This window comes from Engystomops pustulosus, chromosome 8, assembly GCF_040894005.1.
Source record: "Engystomops pustulosus chromosome 8, aEngPut4.maternal, whole genome shotgun sequence".
Lineage (NCBI taxonomy): Eukaryota > Metazoa > Chordata > Amphibia > Anura > Leptodactylidae > Engystomops > Engystomops pustulosus.
The window spans coordinates 13,895,789-13,918,953 of NC_092418.1; the positions used below are offsets into that span (position 1 = coordinate 13,895,789).

Sequence of the window (23,165 nt, forward strand, 5' to 3'; positions counted from 1 at the left end):
GAGGGGGTGGGGGAGGATTATATACTGGGGGGGTGGGGGGGAGGATTATATACTGGGGGGGAGGATTATATACTGAGGGGGTGGGGGGAGGATTATATACTGAGGGGGTCGGGGGAGGATTATATACTGAGGGGGTGGGGAGGGATTATATACTGAGGGGGTGGGGGGAAGGATTATATACTGAGGGGGTGGGGGGAGGATTATATACTGAGGGGGATGGGGGGAGGATTATATACTGGGGGGGGAGGATTATATACTGGGGGAGTGGGGGGGGAAGGATTATATACTGGGGGGGGGGGGGAGGATTATATACTGAGGGGGTGGGGGGAGGATTATATACTGAGGGGGTGGGGGGAGGATTATATACTGGGGGGGTGGGGGGAAGGATTATATACTGAGGGGGTGGGGGGAGGATTATATACTGAGGGGGTGGGGGGAAGGATTATATACTGGGGGGTTGGGGGGAGGATTATATACTGGGGGGGTTGGGGGAGGATTATATACTGAGGGGGTGGGGGGAAGATTATATACTGGGGGGTGGGGGGAGGATTATATACTGAGGGGGTGGGGGAGGATTATATACTGAGGGGGTGGGGGGAAGGATTATATACTGAGGGGGTGGGGGAAGGATTATATACTGAGGGGGTGGGGGGAAGGATTATATACTGAGGGGGTGGGGGGAAGGATTATATACTGAGGGGGTGGGGGGAAGGATTATATACTGAGGGGGTGGGGGGAAGGATTATATACTGAGGGGGTGTGGGGAAGGATTATATACTGAGGGGGTGGGGGGAGGATTATATACTGGGGGATGGGGGGAGGATTATATACTGGGGGGGGAGGATTATATACTGGGGGAGTGGGGGGGAAGGATTATATACTGAGGGGGGGGGGAAGGATTATATACTGAGGGGGTGGGGGGAGGATTATATACTGAGGGGGTGGGGGGAGGATTATATACTGGGGGGGTGGGGGGAGGATTATATACTGGGGGGGTGGGGGGAGGATTATATACTGAGGGGGTGGGGGGAAGGATTATATACTGGGGGGTTGGGGGGAGGATTATATACTGGGGGGTTGGGGGAGGATTATATACTGAGGGGGTGGGGGGAAGATTATATACTGGGGGGGTGGGGGGAGGATTATATACTGAGGGGGTGGGGGGAGGATTATATACTGAGGGGGTGGGGGGAAGGATTATATACTGAGGGGGTGGGGGGAAGGATTATATACTGAGGGGGTGGGGGGAAGGATTATATACTGAGGGGGTGGGGGGGAAGGATTATATACTGAGGGGGTGGGGGGAAGGATTATATACTGAGGGGGTGGGGGGAAGGATTATATACTGAGGGGGTGGGGGAAGGATTATATACTGAGGGGGTGGGGGGAAGGATTATATACTGAGGGGGTGGGGGGAAGGATTATATACTGAGGGGGTGGGGGGAAGGATTATATACTGAGGGGGTGGGGGAAGGATTATATACTGAGGGGGTGGGGGAAAGGATTATATATTGGAGGGGTGGGGGGAGGATTATATACTGAGAGGGTGGGGGGAGGATTATATATTGGAGGGGTGGGGGGAGGATTATATATTGGAGGGGGTGGGGGAGGATTATATACTGGGGGGGTTGGGGGAGGATTATATACTGAGGGGGTGGGGGAAGATTATATACTGGGGGGGTGGGGGGAGGATTATATACTGAGGGGTGGGGGGAGGATTATATCCTGAGGGGGTGGGGGGAAGGATTATATACTGAGGGGGTGGGGGGAAGGATTATATACTGAGGGGGTGGGGGGAAGGATTATATACTGAGGGGGTGGGGGAAGGATTATATACTGAGGGGGTGGGGGAAGGATTATATACTGAGGGGGTGGGGGGAAGGATTATATACTGAGGGGGTGGGGGAAGGATTATATACTGAGGGGGTGGGGGGAAGGATTATATACTGAGGGGGTGGGGGGAAGGATTATATACTGAGGGGGTGGGGGGAAGGATTATATACTGAGGGGGTGGGGGGAAGGATTATATACTGAGGGGGTGGGGGAAAGGATTATATATTGGAGGGGTGGGGGAAGGATTATATACTGAGGGGGTGGGGGGAGGATTATATATTGGAGGGGTGGGGGGAGGATTATATATTGGAGGGGGTGGGGGGAGGATTATATACTGAGGGGGTGGGGGGAGGATTATATACTGGGGGGTGGGGGGAGGATTATATACTGGGGGGGTGGGGGGAGGATTATATACTGAGGGGGTGGGGGGAGGATTATATACTGAGGGGGTGGGGGGGAAGGATTATATACTGAGGGGGTGGGGGGAAGGATTATATACTGAGGGGGTGGGGGGAAGGATTATATACTGAGGGGTGGGGGAGGATTATATACTGGGGGGTTGGGGAAGGATTATATACTGAGGGGGTGGGGGGAGGATTATATACTGGGGGGTTGGGGAGGGATTATATACTGAGGGGGTGGGGGGAAGGATTATATACTGGGGGGGTGGGGGGAAGGATTATATACTGAGGGGGTGGGGGGTGGATTATATACTGAGGGGGTGGGGGGAGGATTATATACTGGGGGGTTGATTATATACTGAGGGGGTGGGGGGAAGGATTATATACTGAGGGGGTGGGGGGGAGGATTATATACTGGGGGGGTGGGGGGAGGATTATATACTGAGGGGGTGGGGGGAGGATTATATACTGAGGGGGTGGGGGGAGGATTATATACTGGGGGGTTGGGGGGAGGATTATATACTGAGGGGGTGGGGGGAGGATTATATACTGGGGGGGTGGGGGGAGGATTATATACTGAGGGGGTGGGGGGAGGATTATATACTGGGGGGTTGGGGGGAGGATTATATACTGAGGGGTTGGGGGGAGGATTATATACTGAGGGGGTGGGGGGAGGATTATATACTGAGGGGGTGGGGGAAGGATTATATACTGAGGGGTTGGGGGGAAGGATTATATACTGAGGGGGTGGGGGGGAAGGATTATATACTGAGGGGGTGGGGGGAAGGATTATATACTGAGGGGGTGGGGGGAAGGATTATATACTGAGGGGGTGGGGGGAAGGATTATATACTGAGAGGGTGGGGGGAGGATTATATACTGAGGGGGTGGGGGGAGGATTATATACTGGGGGGATGATTATATACTGGGGGGGTGGGGGGAGGATTATATACTGAGGGGGTGGGGGGAAGGATTATATACTGAGGGGGTGGGGGAGGATTATATACTGAGGGGGTGGGGGGAAGGATTATATACTGAGGGGGTGGGGGGAAGGATTATATACTGAGGGGTGGGGGGAAGGATTATATACTGAGGGGGTGGGGGGGAAGGATTATATACTGAGGGGGTGGGGGGAAGGATTATATACTGAGGGGGTGGGGGGAAGGATTATATACTGAGGGGGTGGGGGGAAGGATTATATACTGGGGGGGTGGGGGAGGATTATATACTGAGGGGGTGGGGGGAAGGATTATATACTGAGGGGGTGGGGGAAGGATTATATACTGAGGGGGTGGGGGAAGGATTATATACTGAGGGGGTGGGGGAAGGATTATATACTGAGAGGGTGGGGGGAGGATTATATACTGAGGGGGTGGGGGGAGGATTATATACTGAGGGGGTGGGGGGAGGATTATATACTGAGGGGGTGGGGGGAGGATTATATATTGGAGGGGTGGGGGGAGGATTATATACTGAGGGGGTGGGGGGAAGGATTATATATTGGAGGGGTGGGGGGAGGATTATATACTGAGGGGGTGGGGGGAGGATTATATATTGGAGGGGTGGGGGAGGATTATATATTGGAGGGGTGGGGGGAGGATTATATATTGGAGGGGTGGGGGGAGGATTATATACTGAGGGGGTGGGGGGAAGGATTATATATTGGAGGGGTGGGGGAGGATTATATACTGAGGGGGTGGGGGGAGGATTATATATTGGAGGGGTGGGGGGAGGATTATATATTGGAGGGGTGGGGGGAGGATTATATATTGGAGGGGTGGGGGGAGGATTATATACTGAGGGGGTGTATACATTATAATCTTTGGGGGCGGGGGGGGGGGGTATACATTATATACTGGGCGTTACCTGCTTCTGGACCAGGCTGTAGAGCAGCGCCTCCTTCTCCGCCCCGTACCCGCTGTACACCACGGCGCCCGGCTGCCAGGGGCAGAACGCTGCCAGGGTCGGGACGGGAGAATCCGCATCCTGGAATTACAGATCGTGTTACATCTTATACTCTAGTTACAGCCAGAGCTGCATTCTGGGAGAGCATGCCCTGTACTGTGTATGCAGCTCTGGAGGTGACTGGAGGACATGATGAAGCCCCACTGTTACCCCAACACAAGACCTTCACGATCACCTACCTGCTCAATGTCAGGAGCCGGGAAGCTCAACCAATCCAAGAGCTCGCACTTATCCTTCGCCCAATCAGAGGCCCAGATGCTGACACGCCGGTCTAAACTGGCAGCCAACCAGATCTCTCCTCCCTGAAGGCCAAGGTCTTCCGGCTTAGGAGGAAGGTAGATGCCGGGTCAGTATCTCAGCGGGGTCACCCTGGGGTCCGGGACCCTCCTACTTCTTACCTTCCTGGGGGAGAACTGGAGGGTGCTGATCGGGGACCCCTTGTGGTCGTTGAGTATCCGTACCGTCATTCCTGTGCGGGGGCTGCTGACCGCCATCAGTCCGTCCTTCCCACCAGACAGCAGGACGTCACCTGTGATAACAAGGAGCAGCGGTCACCCACACACTCGTCTCATCTGCACTCAGCCGCATCGGCTCTGCTGCATCACTGACCGCTCAGGGAGAAGGCGACGGCGGTCACTGCGCAGGGGTGCGGGTGGATCTTCATCTCCATCTCCGTCTTCAAGACACTGAAGAAGCGAATCGTTCCATCACTGTAACCGGCAGCGATTCTCTGACCGGACGACGAGTGACGGTTCCAGTCCAGACACAGACAGCTCTGCGGGAGAGAACCGGGTCAGGAGGAGGCGGTAACGGTGCCTGGAGTAAGGGAAGGGGGAGGTAACTATGACCGGGGTCAGGAGGAGGGGGGAGGTAACTGTGACCGGGGTCAGGAGGAGGGGGAGGTAACTGTGACCGGGGTCAGGAGGAGGGGGAGGTAACTGTGACCGGGGTCAGGAGGAGGGGGCGGCAACTGTGACCGGGGTCAGGAGGAGGGGGCGGTAGCGGTGACCGGGGTCAGGAGGAGGGGGAGGTAACGGTGACCGGGGTCAGGAGGAGGGGGCGGGGACAGTGACCGGGGTCAGGAGAAGAGGGGGGTTTGGGGTGACCGGGGTCAGGAGGAGGGGACGATAACTGTGACCGGGGTCAGGAGGAGGGGGCGGTAGCGGTGACCGGGGTCAGGAGGAGGGGGCGGTAGCGGTGACCGGGGTCAGGAGGAGGGGGCGGTAGCGGTGACCGGGGTCAGGAGGAGGGGGCGGTAGCGGTGACCGGGGTCAGGAGGAGGGGGCGGTAGCGGTGACCGGGGTCAGGAGGAGGGGGCGGTAGCGGTGACCGGGGTCAGGAGGAGGGGGCGGTAGCGGTGACCGGGGTCAGGAGGAGGGGGCGGTAGCGGTGACCGGGGTCAGGAGGAGGGGGCGGTAGCGGTGACCGGGGTCAGGAGGAGGGGGCGGTAGCGGTGACCGGGGTCAGGAGGAGGGGGCGGTAGCGGTGACCGGGGTCAGGAGGAGGGGGCGGTAGCGGTGACCGGGGTCAGGAGGAGGGGGCGGTAGCGGTGACCGGGGTCAGGAGGAGGGGGCGGTAGCGGTGACCGGGGTCAGGAGGAGGGGGCGGTAGCAGTGACCGGGGTCAGGAGGAGGGGGCGGTAGCGGTGACCGGGGTCAGGAGGAGGGGGCAGTAGCGGTGACCGGGGTCAGGAGGAGGGGGCGGGGACAGTGACCGGGGTCAGGAGAAGAGGGGGGTTTGGGGTGACCGGGGTCAGGAGGAGGGGGAGGTAACTGTGACCGGGGTCAGGAGGAGGGGACGATAACTGTGACCGGGGTCAGGAGGAGGGGACGATAACTGTGACCAGGGTCAGGAGGAGGGGACGATAACTGTGACCGGGGTCAGGAGGAGGGGACGATAACTGTGACCAGGGTCAGGAGGAGGGGGCGGTAGCAGTGACCGGGGTCAGGAGGAGGGGGAGGTAACGGTGACCAGGGTCAGGAGGAGGGGGAGGTAACGGTGACCGGGATAAGGAGGAGGGGCGGTAGCGGTGACCGGGGTCAGGAGGAGGGGGCGGTAACAGTGACCGGGGTCAGGAGGAGGTGGGAGGTAACGGTGACCGGGGTCAGGAGGAGGGGGGAGGTAACGGTGACCGGGGTCAGGAGGAGGGGGCGGTAACAGTGACCGGGGTCAGGAGGAGGGGGCGGTAACAGTGACCGGGGTCAGGAGGAGGGGGAGATAACGGTGACCGGGGTCAGGAGGAGGGGGGAGGTAACGGTGACCGGGGTCAGGAGGAGGAGGCGGCAACTGTGACCGGGGTCAGGAGGAGGGGGCGGTAACAGTGACCGGGGTCAGGAGGAGGGGGAGGTAACGGTGACCGGGGTCAGGAGGAGGGGGGAGGTAACGGTGACCGGGGTCAGGAGGAGGGGGCGGTAACAGTGACCGGGGTCAGGAGGTGTCGGTAGAACCCGTGTGCCGTTACCTGGTTGAGGACCTGGAACTGTAGCAGCAGCTCACAGCTGTGTAGGGACCAGACACGGACGCTGCCATCCTCCCCGCACGTGGCGCAGTGCGTCTCCCCAGGACCCACCACGAGTCCTGTCACCTGCAGACACATGAGATGTGATGTCACCCTCTCCCTTCGTGGATCCGCTCCCCTCCCCCACCATGATGGCCGCTCCTACCTTGTTCCTGTGGCCGCTGATGAGCCGGATGCTGGTGTTCTCTGCCCAGTTGATGTACCACAAGGTGCCCGCCGTGGTGCCCACTATCCCCATCTCCAAGGCATCATCGAAGGTGGCGCTGACAATGGCGCCATCAAGTGTCATCTCTTGTTCCAGGAGGACGGAGGAAGAGCTGGGGGAGGGGAGGGGGGAGAGTGATTGTTATGGGGTCACTGCACAGGTTAGGACCCTCGCCCGCCTGGCCCCGTCCTTCATACCCGGCCTGGGAGCCCTTCTCCCGGAGCTCCTGCACAGCCGCCACGCACCACAGACGGATCCTGCGGGTGTTGCTGCCGGTCAGCAGCCGGTTCCCCCGGCACAGCAGGGTTCCTGAGGGACAGAGCACAGCAGTGAGCCCTCTGTATCACACGTGGCTGGTATGGTGGGCACGGAGCGGGCACGCACCTATCTCCCCCTGGTCGGCCTCCCAGGTCATGAAGCAGCGATGGGTCAGAGCGTCCCACACACACACCTGCCCCGAGCTGCAGCCGCTGTACAGCAGGGAGGGGGCGCTGTAGGTCACCGCGCTCAGCTCTGCTGCACCAACCTCATCCGGCACAGCCGCTGCGTACACCTGGAATATACAGGGCATCACTAGGGGGCGCCACAGCACAGAATCAATGAAATAAAACATAAAAAACCCAAAAAAATCAAATCCTGTGCGGCCTTGGGATGTGACTCCCATACTCAGCACTGAACTCCCGCAATGCATTATGGGCCGCACCTTCCTGAGGCTGGACTCCTGCAATGCATTATGGGCCGTACCTTCCTGAGGCTGGACTCCTGCAATGCATTATGGGCCGTACCTTCCTGAGGCCGGACTCCTGCAATGCATTATGGGCCGTACCTTCCTGAGGCCGGACTCCTGCAATGCATTATGGGCCGTACCATCCTGAGGCTGGACTCCTGCAATGCATTATGGGCCGTACCATCCTGAGGCTGGACTCCTGCAATGCATTATGGGCCGTACCTTCCTGAGGCTGGACTCCTGCAATGCATTATGGGCCGCACCTTCCTGAGGCTGGACTCCCGCAATGCATTATGGGCCGTACCTTCCTGAGGCTGGACTCCTGCAATGCATTATGGGCCGTACCCTACTGAGGCTGGACTCCTGCAATACATTATGGGCCGTACCTTCCTGAGGCTGGACTCCCGCAATGCATTATGGGCCGTACCTTCCTGAGGCTGGACTCCTGCAATGCATTATGGGCCGTACCATCATGAGGCTGGACTCCCGCAATGCATTATGGGCCGTACCTTCCTGAGGCTGGACTCCTGCAATGCATTATGGGCCGTACCCTACTGAGGCTGGACTCCTGCAATGCATTATGGGCCGTACCTTCCTGAGGCTGGACTCCCGCAATGCATTATGGGCCGTACCTTCCTGAGGCTGGACTCCTGCAATGCATTATGGGCCGTACCCTACTGAGGCTGGACTCCTGCAATGCATTATGGGCCGTACCTTCCTGAGGCTGGACTCCCGCAATGCATTATGGGCCGTACCTTTATGTGGCCGGACTCCTGCAATGCATTATGGGCCGTACCCTACTGAGGCTGGACTCCTGCAATGCATTATGGGCCGTACCTTCCTGAGGCTGGACTCCCGCAATGCATTATGGGCCGTACCTTTATGTGGCCGGACTCCTGCAATGCATTATGGGCCGTACCCTACTGAGGCTGGACTCCTGCAATGCATTATGGGCCGTACCTTCCTGAGGCTGGACTCCCGCAATGCATTATGGGCCGTACCTTCCTGAGGCTGGACTCCCGCAATGCATTATGGGCCGTACCTTCCTGAGGCTGGACTCCCGCAATGCATTATGGGCCGTACCTTCCTGAGGCTGGACTCCCGCAATGCATTATGGGCCGTACCTTCCTGAGGCTGGACTCCCGCAATGCATTATGGGCCGTACCTTTATGTGGCCGGACTCCTGCAATGCATTATGGGCCGTACCCTACTGAGGCTGGACTGCTGCAATGCATTATGGGCCGTACCTTCATAGTAGTCTCCGCGCCGCTCTCTTCCACTCTCCAGAAGTTCACAGTCCTGCTGCCGACACAGGCGAAGGTGTCAGCGTGTGAAGGGTTAAAGCTGGCAGCGTGTGAGGGGGCAGGGAGCTTACTGCTCGCCAGCTTCTCATAGGTCCTGGCGCTCCACAGCGTGAGGGTCCTGTCCCTGTAGTCACCTGGAGGAGGGTCATGGGTCAGCGCAGTATATGGGGGGCAGGGGCACATTCGGGGTTACTCCCCCATCACTCACCCACAGTGAGCAGCAGCCGGTCGTCACGGGAGAAGCTGATGGACTGGACCTCGGAGCGGTGGCTCTGCAGGACCTTGGTGCAGGACCCATCCCGTGTGTCCCAGACCCGGATCTGACAGAGAGAAGATCCGTTCCCGGAACCAGAGGCCGACACCAGAACCTACGGAGAGGGAGAACACAAGACCTCAGAGACATCAGGACCCTTCCCCTGGCTGACAGGAAGCAGAGGAGCCCTTACCAGAGCATCATGGGACAGCGCCAGGGTGGAAATCTCCTCCGGGTGCCCGAGCCAGTGCCGCTGTGCCCCAGAGTGAAGGTCCTCCACCACAATCACCGAGCCGCACGTGTACCCAAAGAATCCTGCAGCCAAGACAAGAGCTCTGCTTACCCCCTACTCACAGCTGAGGGTCTGTTACTAGTGCATCCTCCACATCATCATCTACACCCGAGTGATGTAACTAACCCTCAGCTCACGGAGAGACCAGGTCTTATATCTCCATTCACTCACAGCAAGCAGAGCAGCGATGATCTTTCCTGACATGGTTACTTACCTGTGTCTGGGTTCCACACCATGTTCCCGCGCCCATTCCCATTGTATCCGATCACTGCCCGGAGGACCAACCTCTCCTGCCCAGCCAGGGGGAGGCAGGCCACCTACAAGAGCGAGTGCAGTAATCAGGGACCCCACAGGATGAGAGAGGTCATGTGACCGGTGCCTCATAATCAGGGACCCCACAGGATGAGAGAGGTCATGTGACCGGTGCCCTATAATCAGGGACCCCACAGGATGAGAGTCATGTGACAGGTGCCTCATAATCAGGGACCCCACAGGATGAGAGAGGTCATGTGACCAATGCCTCATAATCGGAGACCCCAAGAATGAGAGAGGTCATGTGACCAATGCCTCATAATCAGAGACCCCAAGAATGAGAGAGGTCATGTGACCGGTGCCTCATAATCAGGAATCCCCCCACAGGATGAGGTCATGTGACTAGTGCCCTATAATCAGGGACCCCACAGGATAAGAGAGGTCATGTGCCTCATAATCAGGAACCTCTAATAAAAAAAATACCATTTCTGGTGGGAATTTGTACCCCATGATGGAGTAGACCCCAATAATCCTATAATGGCCTGATAATGCCTTTGGTCTGGTCAGCAAGGAGTTAATGGTGGCCACTTACCTCTGCTGGGCTGGAAGTCTTGAAGCGCGGGGTGAAGTGTGTGTAGACATCGGGGCGCGGGGGGTCCGGTTGCAGATCTAAGAGATAAATCAGTGTGAGACTACAACTCCCATCATGTCCTGCTGCAGGGTAAGGGTGGGGGTCACTGTCCTCTCACCTCCGGCCTGGCTGGTGCCGCCCATGGGCAGCCGGGTCCTCCTGGGCTGGTTTTCTATGATGATGAGAGACCCCTGCCCATCGCTGTCCCTGAGGTCCTGGACGTCCACCTCCTCCGCCCTGGACGCCTCGTGGTAGACGAGATCTTCATCCCCTTCATCTGACTCTGAAGAGAAGATCAATGACTCAGGACCCCACAAGTATGCAGGAGGTCACAGAGGGTAATGGGCGGAGCCTCACCTGTATGCTCCACCCCCTGCACGGGGCTGATGTCCAGGCGGGGGGGAGAGGAGATGCAGGGTCGGGGGGCGGTGACCCGGGGCATGCCGCTGGAGATGAACGTGGAGTCTCTTCTCTGATCACCGACATCTGCTGTAAGATAAATGACTGATGTAGAACATCTGCAGATCTGATCCCATTAGTAGCAGCAGGACTGTGAAATCGGGGTTTATATTTTCCCGGCTGTGCTCTGTGCACTCAACTCAGTAATAAAAGCAGCCTGTTATAGCCTTTATACAGACTGTGGAGTAGCTCAATGCAGAGAGCACAGCAGTGTGAGGACACGTCTGCACTTTTACAATCCTGAAATATAAATCCATAGATCACAGTCCTGCTGCTACTAACATCATACACAAAGGTCTGATTACACATCTCTCCCAGGACAATACACAGCACTGGCTGCAGTCTCTATGGTCACACCTGCTGATGGTTTCCCTGATACACTGTAACAGACAGCAGCTGTGTGAACACGACTAGGACAAAATACGAAAATTTTTCACTATGACTGGGCGGTCCTCACTTACCGCTGCTGGACTGGAGGGGGAGACGCCCAGTAATGCTGGACTGGAGGGGGAGACGCCCAGTAATGCTGGACTGGAGGGGGAGACGCCCCGTAATGCTGCACTGGGGGGCAGCGACATCCGGAGCCGCCTCAAAGTCCCAGATAAAGATGGCGTCCCCGGCGCTGATCACATGCTGCTGATCCGGGGAGAACTCTGCCTGGTGGATGGGCCCGGAGTGGCCAATGAAGAGCTGAAGAAGAGGTACGGTGAGTACGGGGTCACAGAGGTCAGAGGGCGCCCCCTATAGTCCTCAATGTTACCTGTGGACGCAAGGATCCTGCCCGGCCGTGGTCCCACACCTTTATCATCCTGTCCCCGGCTGTCACCAGGAAGCGGTTATCCTCACTCACCGCCAGCGCCGAGCAGTATTCTCTGTGCACCTGCGTGACCTAGTGGCAGGACAGATGGGTCACCTCTAGAGGGCAGCGTCCCCTGTGTATAGGATGGTGCAGTCTAGGAGCACTTACCCCTGCAGTCACCTCTATAGGGCAGCATAGGATGGTGCAGTCCAGGAGCACTTACCCCTGCAGTCACCTCTAGAGGGCAGCATAGGATGGTGCAGTCCAGGAGCACTTACCCCTGCAGTCACCTCTAAAGGGCAGCCCCCCCCCCCCCCCGTGTATAGGATGGTGCAGTCCAGGAGCACTTACCCCTGCAGTCACCTCTATAGGGCAGCATAGGATGGTGCAGTCCAGGAGCACTTACCCCTGCAGTCACCTCTAGAGGGCAGCATAGGATGGTGCAGTCCAGGAGCACTTACCCCTGCAGTCACCTCTAAAGGGCAGCCCCCCCCCCCCCCGTGTATAGGATGGTGCAGTCCAGGAGCACTTACCCCTGCAGTCACCTCTAAAGGGCAGCCCCCCCCCCCCCGTGTATAGGATGGTGCAGTCCAGGAGCACTTACCCCTGCAGTCACCTCTAAAGGGCAGCCCCCCCCCCGTGTATAGGATGGTACAGTCCAGGAGCACTTACCCCTGCAGTCTCCTCTAGAGGGCAGCCCCCCCCCCTCCACCGTGTGTAGGATGGTACAGTCCAGGAGCACTTGCCCCTGCAGTCACCTCTAGAGGGCAGCGTCCCTGTGTATAGGATGGTGCAGTGCAGGAGCACCTACCCCTGCAGTCACCTCTAGAGGGCAGCATAGGATGGTGCAGTGCAGGAGCACCTACCCCTGCAGTCACCTCTAGAGGGCAGCATAGGATGGTGCAGTCCAGGAGCACTTACCCCTGCAGTCACCTCTAGAGGGCAGCGTCCCCCGTGTATAGGATGGTGCAGTCCAGGAGCACCTACCCCTGCAGTCACCTCTAGAGGGCAGCATAGGATGGTGCAGTCCAGGAGCACTTACCCCTGCAGTCACCTCTAAAGGGCAGCCCCCCCCCGTGTATAAGATGGTGCAGTCTAGGAGCACTTACCCCTGCAGTCACCTCTAGAGGGCAGCGTCCCCTGTGTATAGGATGGTGCAGTCCAGGAGCACATACCGCTGCAGTCACCTCTAGATGGCAGCCCCCCCCCCCCACCCTCTGCCGTGTATAGGATGGTACAGTCCAGGAGCACTTGCCCCTGCAGTCACCTCTAGAGGGCAGCGTCCCCCGTTTATAGGATGGTGCAGTCCAGGAGCACTTACCCCTGCAGTCACCTCTAGAGGGCAGCCCCCCCCCCCCCCCGTGTATAAGATGGTGCAGTCTAGGAGCACCTACCCCTGCAGTCACCTCTAGAGGGCAGCATAGGATGGTGCAGTCCAGGAGCACTTACCCCTGCAGTCACCTCTAGAGGGCAGCGTCCCCTATGTATAGGATGGTACAGTCCAGGAGCACTTACCCCTGCAGTCACCTCTAGAGGGCAGCGTCCCCCATGTATAGGATGGTGCGGCCCAGGAGCACTTACCTCCTTGGTCAGACGGCCAGTAGCAGGGTCCAGCCACAGGATCTTGTTCCCGGAGGTGGACACCAGGAGCTGGTAGGGCCGGAGCGGGCAGAACGTGAGCCCAACAGCGCGGTCCAGTTTGGTGCTGTCCAGGTCCAGGATACTAACATCAACCCGCAGGAGCTGGAAACAGTCAGGAGGCAGAATGAGCGCAGTGCACAGCCTTAAAGGGAGTGTACAAAGCCTCCCACACCAGTAACAGCGCCACCTAGAGGCCTCTAAGAGGAGCAGAGAGGGGAGATACACTTATCAGCAGAGCAGGTGCCCCGGGGGCAGATCTGCACAGGGAGGGGATGAAAATCTTATTCTTGGCTTAAGGGGAAGTGATTTAGAGGGGAGAGTGGAAGGACTTGTACCCGTCTGCCAAACTAGGCTCCGCCTCCACAGCACTTGAATATCTATAAATAGATGAAGGTCTCTGCTTTTATGTATCACATAGTGGACACAATGGTTTGTCCCGGCTCTCGTTATATTCCACTACAAAACGCGGTTGTTTGGACCCGACACCTTCCCTTTAAGTTACCTCGTCTAATGATCGGCCATCCATGAGCGTCACGGTGTACTCTGAGGGGCCCACAAAGGCCAGGAGGCGGCCATCGCTGCTGAGGGTGAGGGCCCGGGGCCCCTGCTCCGCCCTCTTACACACCACGTTCCCTGGGGTCACACACAAGACAATATTTTACTTCAAAAGTAAAAAGGCTCTTTACCTGCTGGTTTGTTACAATGTATCAGTGCAGGAAAGGACTGGCTGCACGACACATAGTAACAGATTCATCCCCCCGATCATTGGTGATCAATTAAAGAGACTGAAACGAAATGTCCCCCCACTCACCTAGGACCCGCACCACGTGCTGCTCCCGGGGTCCAACGCTGTACACGGCGAGCGCCCCCTGCGAGCAGGAGCTGTACATCAGTCCTCCGTCCGGGGAGAAGAGCAGCCCGGTGATGGCGCCCCTGTGCTGCCTGCCACGAGAGAGAGCGTCAGAGACCCCCACCTGCAGAGAGACCCCCACCTATGCATATCTTCCAGCAGAGAGACCCCCCACACACAGCCATCTCCCAGCAGAGAGACCCCAACCCATCTCCCAGCAGAGAGACCCCCACCCATAGCCATCTCCCAGCAGAGCGCCCCCACCCATAGCCATCTCCCAGCAGAGAGACCCCAACCCATCTCCCAGCAGAGAGACCCCCACACACAGCCATCTCCCAGCAGAGAGACCCCCACCCATCTCCCAGCAGAGAGACCCCCACACACAGCCATCTCCCAGCAGAGAGACCCCCACACACAGCCATCTCCCAGCAGAGAGACCCCCACACACAGCCATCTCCCAGCAGAGAGACCCCCACCCATCTCCCAGCAGAGAGACCCCCACACACAGCCATCTCCCAGCAGAGAGACCCCCACCCATCTCCCAGCAGAGAGACCCCCACACACAGCCATCTCCCAGCAGAGACACCCCCACACACAGCCATCTCCCAGCAGAGAGACCCCCACCCATCTCCCAGCAGAGAGACCCCCACACACAGCCATCTCCCAGCAGAGACACCCCCACACACAGCCATCTCCCAGCAGAGACCCCCACCTGCAGAGACCCCCACCTATGCATATCTTCCAGCAGAGAGACCCCCCACACACAGCCATCTCCCAGCAGAGAGACCCCCACACACAGCCATCTCCCAGCAGAGAGACCCCCACACACAGCCATCTCCCAGCAGAGAGACCCCCACCCATCTCCCAGCAGAGAGACCCCCACACACAGCCATCTCCCAGCAGAGAGACCCCCACCCATCTCCCAGCAGAGAGACCCCCACACACAGCCATCTCCCAGCAGAGACACCCCCACACACAGCCATCTCCCAGCAGAGACCCCCACCTGCAGAGACCCCCACCTATGCATATCTTCAGCAGAGAGACCCCCCACACACAGCCATCTCCCAGCAGAGAGACCCCAACCCATCTCCCAGCAGAGAGACCCCCACACACAGCCATCTCCCAGCAGAGAGACCCCCACACACAGCCATCTCCCAGCAGAGAGACCCCCACACACAGCCATCTCCCAGCAGAGAGACCCCCACACACAGCCATCTCCCAGCAGAGAGACCCCCACACACAGCCATCTCCCAGCAGAGAGACCCCCACACACAGCCATCTCCCAGCAGAGAGACCCCCACCCACAGCCATCTCCCAGCAGAGAGACCCCCACACACAGCCATCTCCCAGCAGAGAGACCCCCACACACAGCCATCTCCCAGCAGAGAGACCCCCACACACAGCCATCTCCCAGCAGAGAGACCCCCACACACAGCCATCTCCCAGCAGAGAGACCCCCACACACAGCCATCTCCCAGCAGAGAGACCCCCACACATCTCCCAGCAGAGAGACCCCCACACACAGCCATCTCCCAGCAGAGACCCCCACCCATCTCCCAGCAGAGAGACCCCCACACACAGCCATCTCCCAGCAGAGACCCCCACCTGCAGAGACCCCCACCTATGCATATCTTCCAGCAGAGAGACCCCCCACACACAGCCATCTCCCAGCAGAGAGACCCCAACCCATCTCCCAGCAGAGACCCCCACACACAGCCATCTCCCAGCAGAGAGACCCCCACCCATCTCCCAGCAATCTCCCAGCAGAGAGACCCCCACCCATCTCCCAGCAGAGAGACCCCCACCCATAGCCATCTCCCAGCAGAGCGCCCCCACCCATAGCCATCTCCCAGCAGAGAGACCCCCACCCATCTTCCAGCAGAGAGACCCCCACCCATAGCCATCTCCCAGCAGAGAGACCCCCACCCATCTTCCAGCAGAGAGACCCCAACCCATCTCCCAGCAGAGAGACCCCCACACACAGCCATCTCCCAGCAGAGAGACCCCCACCCATAGCCATCTCCCAGCAGAGCGCCCCCACCCATAGCCATCTCCCAGCAGAGAGACCCCCACCCATCTCCCAGCAGAGAGACCCCCACCCATAGCCATCTCCCAGCAGAGCGCCCCCACCCATAGCCATCTCCCAGCAGAGAGACCCCCACCCATCTCCCAGCAGAGAGACCCCGACCCATAGCCATCTCCTTGCAGAGAGACTCCCACCCATAGCCATCTCCCAGCAGAGAGACCCCCACCCATAGCCATCTCCCAGCAGAGAGACCCCCACCCATAGCCATCTCCCAGCAGAGCGTCCCCACCCATAGCCCTCTCCCAGCAGAGCGCCCCCACCCATAGCCCTCTCCCAGCAGAGACCCCCACCCATAGCCCTCTCCCAGCAGAGCGCCCCCACCCATAGCCCTCTCCCAGCAGAGAGACCCCCACCCATAGCCCTCTCCCAGCAGAGCGCCCCCACCCATAGCCCTCTCCCAGCAGAGCGCCCCCACCCATAGCCCTCTCCCAGCAGAGCGCCCCCACCCATAGCCCTCTCCCAGCAGAGCGCCCCCACCCATAGCCCTCTCCCAGCAGAGCGCCCCCTATGTACGTACTTGTGTTCTGCTTGTAGCGCTGTAGCGGTCACATCGAAGTATCGCACTGCGCCATTACTGAAGCCACAGGCGAGCCCCTGCCGGAGCGGGTGGAAGGCCACAGCGCACGGCGTCTCCTCTCTGGCTGTGAAGTCATATAACTGCAGGGAAAGGAGGGGGGGTGTGAGCGTCACCCAGAACCAGCGGGCGCAGATCCATCACCCATGAGCTTAGCCACTACCTGCTGCAGGGAGGCCACGTCCCAGATCCGGATGGTGCGATCGCTGGACACGGTGGCGAGCTGGGGGTGAGACGGGTGAGCGGAGAAGGCGAGCAGGGAGTCAGTGTGAGAGCGCATCAGGGTCTGGTACCCCCGAGAAGGAACATCCAGGACCCCCAGCTCCCCACTACTGGTACAGGACAGGACCCGAAGACCCTCAGGACTGATGGACACACAGCTCACCGGACCCTCGTGTTCTGCAGGAAGGTTGTGTATGATAAATACCGGGCACCTACCTCATCACTGCATGGTACCCCCCACCACAGAGAGGGGCAGCCACTCACCCGCCTCCAGGAAGACCCCGGAGAAGTCCAAGGGCCACAGCCGCAGGTACCCGTCCTCCGAGCCCGTGGCGCAGTAGGTGGCGGACACGCAGAGACTGCTTATGGCGATGCCAGGACCTGATGGTACAACATGATCAGCACAGTATCATGATACACATTATAGCGGTATAGCGCCAGCACCACATTATAGCGCCAGCACCACATTATAGCGCCATTACCAGAATTGAAGGTCATCTTCTCCCGCCGCTCCCCGTGCTGCGCTGGAGCAGGTTGGAGGCGCCGCACGTTCCTCAGCGCCACGTTCTTGTAGTCTATCTCCAGAATGTGCCCGCTGCGGCTGCTGACATAGCTGAGGGGACAGGAGAGGAGTAAGAGGCAACCCCTGGGACACCAGCCATGGGCACTCAGTGCCCGCTACTCACAGCGTCCGATCCTCAAGCACTCGCTCAGGACTGTGTCCAACTTCAAAGGCCAGGTCCGAGAACTCCAGGTTGTGGTACTCCCCCAAATTAACCGGGCAAGAGCGGAGCGCCCCACTGCGGACCCTCCATAACCGCACATTGTCCCTGCCACATGACACCATCCTGCAGAGGGAGGAAGAGGAGGGAGTCAGAAGCAGATCTCTGCCTCCACTGGTGTCTCCGAGGGGCTGGCGCCACTAAACATCACAACATCGCACCCTCTATACCACCACGTACCTGGTGTCATCAAAGAAGGCGATCTTCATAGTCTGGATATCTACATCTGTATGAGCCTTCGCCAGGACGACCACCTCACCGCCACGAGCAGCCTGAGACGTGTTCCACACCACCACCATCTGCAGAGACCACCACAATGTACAGCACCTATGTCATACCCCACAGCTACACTCACTATTCTGTACTTATCCTGTACTGATTCTGAGTTACATCCTATATTATACCCCAGAGCTGCACTCACTATTCTGCTCCTGGTGTAGTCACTGTGTACATACATGACATTACTTATCCTGTACTGATCCTGAGTTACATCCTGTATTATACTCCAGAGCTGCACTCACTATTCTGCTGCTGGTGCAGTCACTGTGTACATACATGACATTACTTATCCTGTACTGATCCTGAGTTACATCCTGTATTATACTCCAGAGCTGCACTCACTATTCTGCTGCTGGTGCAGTCACTGTGTACACAGATGACATTACTTATCCTGTACTGATCCTGAGTTACATCCTGTATTATACTCCAGAGCTGTACTCACTATTCTGCTGCTGGTGCAGTCACTGTGTACATACATGACATTACTTATCCTGTACTGATCCTGAGTTACATCCTGTATTATACTCCTGAGCTGCACTCACTATTCTGCTGCTGGTGCAGTCACTGTGTACATACATGACATTACTTATCCTGTACTGATCCTGAGTTACATCCTGTATTATACCCCAGAGCTGCACTCACTATTCTGCTGCTGGTGCAGTCACTGTGTACATACATGACATTACTTATCCTGTACTGATCCTGAGTTACATCCTGTATTATACTCCAGAGCTGCACTCACTATTCTGCTGCTGGTGCAGTCACTGTGTACATACATGACATTACTTACCCTGTACTGATCCTGAGTTACATCCTGTATTATACCCCAGAGCTGCACTCACTATTCTGCTCCTGGTGTAGTCACTGTGTACATACATGACATTACTTATCCTGTACTGATCCTGAGTTACATCCTGTATTATACTGCAGAGCTGCACTCACTATTCTGCTGCTGGTGCAGTCACTGTGTACATACATGACATTACTTATCCTGTACTGATCCTGAGTTACATCCTCTATATTATACCCCAGAGCTGCACTCACTATTCTGCTGCTGGTGTAGTCACTGTGTACATACATGACATTACTTATCCTGTACTGATCCTGAGTTACATCCTGTATTATACCCCAGAGCTGCACTCACTATTCTGCTGCTGGTGTAGTCACTGTGTACATACATGACATTACTTATCCTGTACTGATCCTGAGTTACATCCTGTATTATACCCCAGAGCTGCACTCACTATTCTGTTGCTGGTGCAGTCACTGTACATACATGACATTACTTATCCTGTACTGATCCTGAGTTACATCCTGTAGATCTTTTATTTTATATAAAAGTAAAAAAACATAACAATACAAACCAAACATAATATACAATATATACAATCTTACCTGCTGGTCCAGCCACATTCACTCCTAGCAAAACAATAACTTACAATACACCGAAATGAATAACACCAAATACCACAACCCCCACCCAACCGATTGTAACATCCTCAACCAAACCAATAAACAATAAGACAAGCCACACCCACAAATAAACATAAATGACTATAAATATACATAAACCCACCCCACACCCTCTAATAACAAACCACCCCACACAGATCACACCCGTTTTTTTTTTTTTTTTATAAATAATACATAATACACACATCACTACACTAAACTAGATCCCTCGCCCGCACCCTCCCCTTCCCCCCAGACACTGGTCTAACGTCCAAAGTTTGCGTTAAGTAGTCCAGACCAGTGCCCAGGGTCGTTCATAAGTCCCACCACCATCACCCCCCTCCCAACCTAACACTGTGTCCCAAACCCCACTATATACAATATATATAACATAACATAAAGAAAACAGAATACAAATAAAACCTGAACAACATAAATACAAACCACATAAAGCCCAGGTTCGGCGCCTGCAAGCCCTACATCACTTCTTGCTCAGATACAAAACAAAAATCTACTGTGCAGCATCAGCCCAACACCAGGAGCGGAGATGACAGACTAAGGGACACTAAAGGAGAACCCCCTCCAAAGGAGAGAGGCCCTCCCCGTGCCCAGCCTCTCATACTCCAGAGAGCGCACCTTCACCAGGTCACCCAGAATGTTCCTAACCACCTCATCCACCGGGAGGATTTTACGCTGCGTCGATACTAAGCACCGTGCGTTCCACGTGTGGTACCTGACCACTAGACTGACTAGGAATAACGTGCAGCGGTCCCGGCCACCCAGGCCTCTGAATGCTCCATAGGCCCACTCCGCATAGGAGAGACCGGCCAACCCGGGCCAATGGATGGAAGCGCCCACCCGCTTGTACACCTCTGTGTTAAAGGGGCACTGAAGCAGGAAGTGGTCCATGCTCTCCAGCAGACCACCGCACTCCTCCCGGGGACAACCCCTTTCCTCAGAGCTCCTACACTTCAGATTGTCCCTCACACACAGCTTTCCATGGAAGCAGCGCCAAGTCAAGTCCCAAAACTTCAAGGGGATCCGGATAGAATTCAAAAGACCTAAACCCACCCCCAGATCCCGACTTGGGCAATCCCTGAGGGCCAGAGGCTTCTGGAAATGGGTCAACAGAACCCTTTTGTCAAGGAGTTTCCTCGACATGGTCCTGATCTCCCACATTCCCAGACCCCACCGGCGAATCACCTTCAGAACCGGGGTAGCGTAAGCCGGAAGATGCCCATGTGGTGTACGGAGATCCTTCACTCGCCCTCCTGTCTCCCATTCCTGGAAGAAAGGCCGAAACCATCCCCTGCAGGAGTATACCCACGGAGGAGCCCTCTCTTTCCAGAGGTTTGCTACATTGATCTTAAGAAAGGTATTCACTAGGAACACCACAGGGTTGACCATACACAACCCTCCTTGTCTCCTCGTGCGGTAAGTAACCTCCTTCTTGATTAGGTTCAGCCTATTCCCCCATAACAGTTGGAAGAACAGACTGTAGACCCGAGTCCAGAGGGGTTCCGGCAACATGCACACACTGCCCAGGTAAATCAGCAACGGGAGCAGGTAAGTTTTAATCAGGTTAACCCTTTCTCTGAGGGTCAAAGACCAACCCTTCCACTGGTCCACCTTCTGAGCGGCGATCTTAAGCCTGCCGTCCCAGTTTTGCATGGGGTAATCCCCCTGGCCAAATTCGATGCCGAGAACTTTGGCAGAGTCCTGGGGCCCTGGAAGAGTGTCCGGGAGATCAAAGCCTGGACCTCCCTCTCCCAGCCAGAGACTCTCACACTTATCCCGGTTGATCTTGGACCCAGAAGCCTCTGAGTAGCGGTCAACCTCTGACATCACCCATTGCGCCTCCCCTCCCGAGGACACGAAAACAGTGACATCATCGGCATACGCTACCACTCTAAGAGTGGCTTCCGGTGCTGCCCGATCCATCCCGACTCCCACCAACGGCCCACGATCAACCCTCCTAAGGAATGGGTCAATCGCGAACACGTATAAAAGTGGGCTCAGAGGACAACCCTGGCGAACACCAGACCCAACCTCAAAAGAGCGGCCAAACCAACCATTCACAAGCGGGAAACTCTCTGCCCCTGCGTACAAAACTTTCAGCCAATTGACAAACTCCCCCGGCAGGCCATACCTCAGAAGGACAGACCAGAGGTACTCGTGGTCAACCCGATCAAACGCTTTTGCCTGATCCAAGGACAGCAAGTACCCCTTCCAGTTACCAGCCCTGCCCTGCTCCACTGCCTCCCGGACACAAAGCACAGCACTAAATGTACTGCGGCCTGGAACAGAGCAGTGCTGGGTCCCCGAAAGGAGCCGGGGCGCAAACTGTACCAGCCGATTAAACAGCACCTTTGCCAAAACCTTTCTGTCCGTATTGAGAAGCGCTATGGGACGCCAGTTCTCAATACGAGATCGGTCCTTACCCTTTGACAGGATGATCAGGGCAGACCTCCTCATTGACTTCGGCAGAGCGCCCGAGGAAAGACACTCATTGAATACCTCAGTCAAGAGGGGAACCAAGGCGTCCTTAAAGGTCTTATAAAACTCAGATGTTAAGCCATCCGGACCTGGCGATTTCTTGAGGGCGAGCCCTTCAATCGCCAGGCTGACTTCCTCTTCCCTGATCATCTCTGTCAAAACATCAAGAGAGGGGTCTACTCCTGGCTCAGGGACAGTTTCAGCCAGGAAAGCCGACATCACATCCCGATCTAGATCCTTCCTGCCCAAGAGGTGCGAGTAGAAGGATCTGACGACCTCCAGAATCCCTGATCTGGACCTTTTCAGGGATCCCGTACTGTCAACCAGTCCTGTGACAACTTTACCATTCACTGACATCTTGCAGTTTCTGTAAGGGTCGGGCGAGCGGTATTTCCCGTAATCCCTCTCAAAAACCAAAGATGCGTGTCTATCGTACTGACACCTCTTCAGCAAGGATTTCACTCTGGAGATGTCCTCACGACTACCTCCAGTCGAGACGAGATGCTCGAGTTTCCTCCTCAGGCCCTGATACAGGCGGTACCTGTCCAGGCTCCTGAGGCTCGAGAGCTGGCGGAAGAATTTCGCCACCCTTTTCTTGAGCATCTCCCACCACTCTGACTTACTGCTACAAAGGCCCAGCAATGGTTCCTGGCTCTGAAGAAAGTCCTCAAACGATTGTCTGATCTCTGCTTCCTCCAGGAGAGACGAATTGAGCTTCCAGTAGCCTCTTCCCATCCGGGGGGTCTCTGTAACATTCAGAGAAAACAAAATTAGACAGTGGTCGGAGAACTCCACCTCAACAACGGACACTGCTGAAGAAATGGCTTCCTCCTTTAAATAAAACCTGTCTATTCTAGACCTGCAGCTACCCCTATAATAGGTGAACCCCGCGTGGCCTGGGGTGTGCCGGATGTGGACATCCACCAGGCGAGCCTCACTAGCTATGCTATTAAGAGCGACGCTATCATAAGTCAGCTTGTCTCTGGAACCTCCCCTATCCTGGGACCTCGTGACAGCATTGAAGTCCCCTCCAAAGACCACCTGCCGACTTGTAAAAAGGTAGGGCTTGATCCTCATAAAGAGACACTTCCTGTCCCACTTGGACTGGGGACCATAGATATTAATTAGGCGAAGTTCTTGTCCC

General features: G+C 56.8%; 1 protein-coding gene across 2 annotated transcripts in view; it reads right to left on the minus strand.

The window, feature by feature from the left end:
• WDR90 (WD repeat domain 90) overlaps window positions 1-23,165 on the minus strand; it is a 716,604-nt gene that overhangs the window by 676,631 nt on the left and 16,808 nt on the right. Inside the window, exons 15-40 of one of the 2 annotated variants that reach the window (XM_072119756.1) lie at window positions 17,975-18,093; window positions 17,699-17,860; window positions 17,495-17,625; window positions 17,277-17,393; window positions 16,954-17,189; window positions 16,734-16,873; window positions 14,092-14,222; window positions 13,783-13,913; window positions 13,221-13,382; window positions 11,601-11,729; window positions 11,302-11,530; window positions 10,739-10,867; window positions 10,500-10,664; window positions 10,343-10,419; window positions 9,713-9,815; window positions 9,400-9,521; window positions 9,162-9,321; window positions 8,897-9,087; window positions 7,307-7,475; window positions 7,120-7,231; window positions 6,863-7,034; window positions 6,661-6,783; window positions 4,809-4,974; window positions 4,598-4,728; window positions 4,379-4,522; window positions 4,101-4,220 (exon numbers count right to left, since the gene is read on the minus strand). In XM_072119756.1, the coding sequence (XP_071975857.1) occupies window positions 4,101-4,220; window positions 4,379-4,522; window positions 4,598-4,728; window positions 4,809-4,974; window positions 6,661-6,783; window positions 6,863-7,034; window positions 7,120-7,231; window positions 7,307-7,475; window positions 8,897-9,087; window positions 9,162-9,321; window positions 9,400-9,521; window positions 9,713-9,815; window positions 10,343-10,419; window positions 10,500-10,664; window positions 10,739-10,867; window positions 11,302-11,530; window positions 11,601-11,729; window positions 13,221-13,382; window positions 13,783-13,913; window positions 14,092-14,222; window positions 16,734-16,873; window positions 16,954-17,189; window positions 17,277-17,393; window positions 17,495-17,625; window positions 17,699-17,860; window positions 17,975-18,093 (3,771 nt within the window). Of the gene's footprint in view, window positions 1-4,100; window positions 4,221-4,378; window positions 4,523-4,597; window positions 4,729-4,808; window positions 4,975-6,660; window positions 6,784-6,862; window positions 7,035-7,119; window positions 7,232-7,306; window positions 7,476-8,896; window positions 9,088-9,161; window positions 9,322-9,399; window positions 9,522-9,712; window positions 9,816-10,342; window positions 10,420-10,499; window positions 10,665-10,738; window positions 10,871-11,301; window positions 11,531-11,600; window positions 11,730-13,220; window positions 13,383-13,782; window positions 13,914-14,091; window positions 14,223-16,733; window positions 16,874-16,953; window positions 17,190-17,276; window positions 17,394-17,494; window positions 17,626-17,698; window positions 17,861-17,974; window positions 18,094-23,165 lie in introns of both variants that reach the window. The other variant, XM_072119755.1, reaches the window with a different exon arrangement.